Source organism: Nematolebias whitei, unplaced genomic scaffold (genome assembly GCF_014905685.2).
Source record: "Nematolebias whitei isolate Nwh7 unplaced genomic scaffold, NemWhi1 Nwh_scaf_12787, whole genome shotgun sequence".
NCBI classification, from domain to species: Eukaryota; Metazoa; Chordata; class Actinopteri; order Cyprinodontiformes; family Rivulidae; genus Nematolebias; species Nematolebias whitei.
Genome location: NW_023631332.1, coordinates 307 through 1,542, shown reverse-complemented (window position 1 = coordinate 1,542; position 1,236 = coordinate 307). Strand labels below are relative to the sequence as shown.

The window sequence follows — 1,236 nt, the reverse complement described above, 5'->3', positions numbered from 1 at the left end:
GATAGAAGTTAGTACTTTTATATTACTATATTATTGTACTTTTAGGTTCTATATCATTAACAAAGTGTCACCATGTATTAACATTACATTTAATTTAGCCACAGAACTTTTGTACAGGAAGTGAAAGGTTTGAATACGAGTCTGAAACTTTGTTTTTTTTGCTTTACGGTTAAAATAAAAAGAACTGGACGTCTTTTCTTGATTCTTGAAGGTCTTTGACCTCTTGAGCCTGGAGCTTCTAACCCACCGTTACATGAAACATCTTGGAGAAACAAGCTGTCCAGATGTCTTTCATCTAACCACGTACGAGTGTCGTGTGTTGAAGGACTGAGATTATGTTTTGGTTTGTTGTTGCAGAGAAAAGTGATGACTTTGTTACTGTGGATGAGTTGGTGATGACTGAAGAGGAGGAACCAGCAGCAGCCACAAGAGGCCAGCCCAAGAAGAGAAGCAGACAAGCTCCTGGTAACACAAACCAGCTCTGCTCTTTAGGCACCACCACCAGAATAAAACCAGAAACTCACTGTGTTCATCTTCTACAGTGAGAAAATCTGTTCGAGGACAAACGATGAGCAAAGAAACCAAAAGAGAGGAAGAAGAACATAATGCTTCAGCCGAACTGTGCATTGTGGGCGGAGACACGTCCGCTCCGTCAGGTGACGTCCAGCCGGAGAGTCCGAAGACGGAGGTGGAACCGTGGAGTAAATCTGACGTCGTCGCTGCTTCCAGTGAACTGGAGCCGCAGCCTGAGCCTCCTGGTGGACAGAAACCACCAGAATGTGAGGAGGAGAAGGAAGAGCGCAGCAAGGCTGAGGTCAAAGGTAAAGATCACTCTTTGACTAGAGAAAAGAAAAAATAATGTTTTCTTCCTAATAAGACTCGCTGTTCTTGTCTTAGACTTTATGTTGTTACTTTAAAGAACCTAAGAGTGTAGCTGGAAAATGGCTTTCTTTCAAGCCACTTTATCAACTTGATGTTGAAAGCTTGAAAAATACCGTACTTGCTGCCGTACACGTCGCTCCGCCCTATAAGTCACATCAGTCCAAATATGACTAATAAGGTGGAAAAATCCTTAAATACGTTGCATCTATTAGGCGTCACCGCTGAAAACACGGAAATGTGGGCCGGTGTGACAATAATCGATTGGCTGCCAAATGGAGGGAGCGTGCACGGGAGGACTTTAACAAGAATTTAACATATTAACACTTAAAACAATTGTTTGCTCGACATTATAGT

At 42.5% G+C, this 1,236-nt stretch overlaps 1 protein-coding gene across 1 annotated transcript; it reads left to right on the top strand.

Moving 5' to 3' along the window:
- Positions 1-288: 288 nt before the first annotated feature.
- On the top strand, positions 289-821 carry LOC119429965 (the record flags this gene model as incomplete). The annotated part of the gene is given in 2 exon segments (XM_037697442.1): positions 289-465; positions 543-821. Coding segments are annotated over 2 exon segments (409 nt in total), but the record flags the coding sequence as incomplete, so codon positions are not given.
- Between the last annotated feature and the right edge of the window lie 415 nt (positions 822-1,236).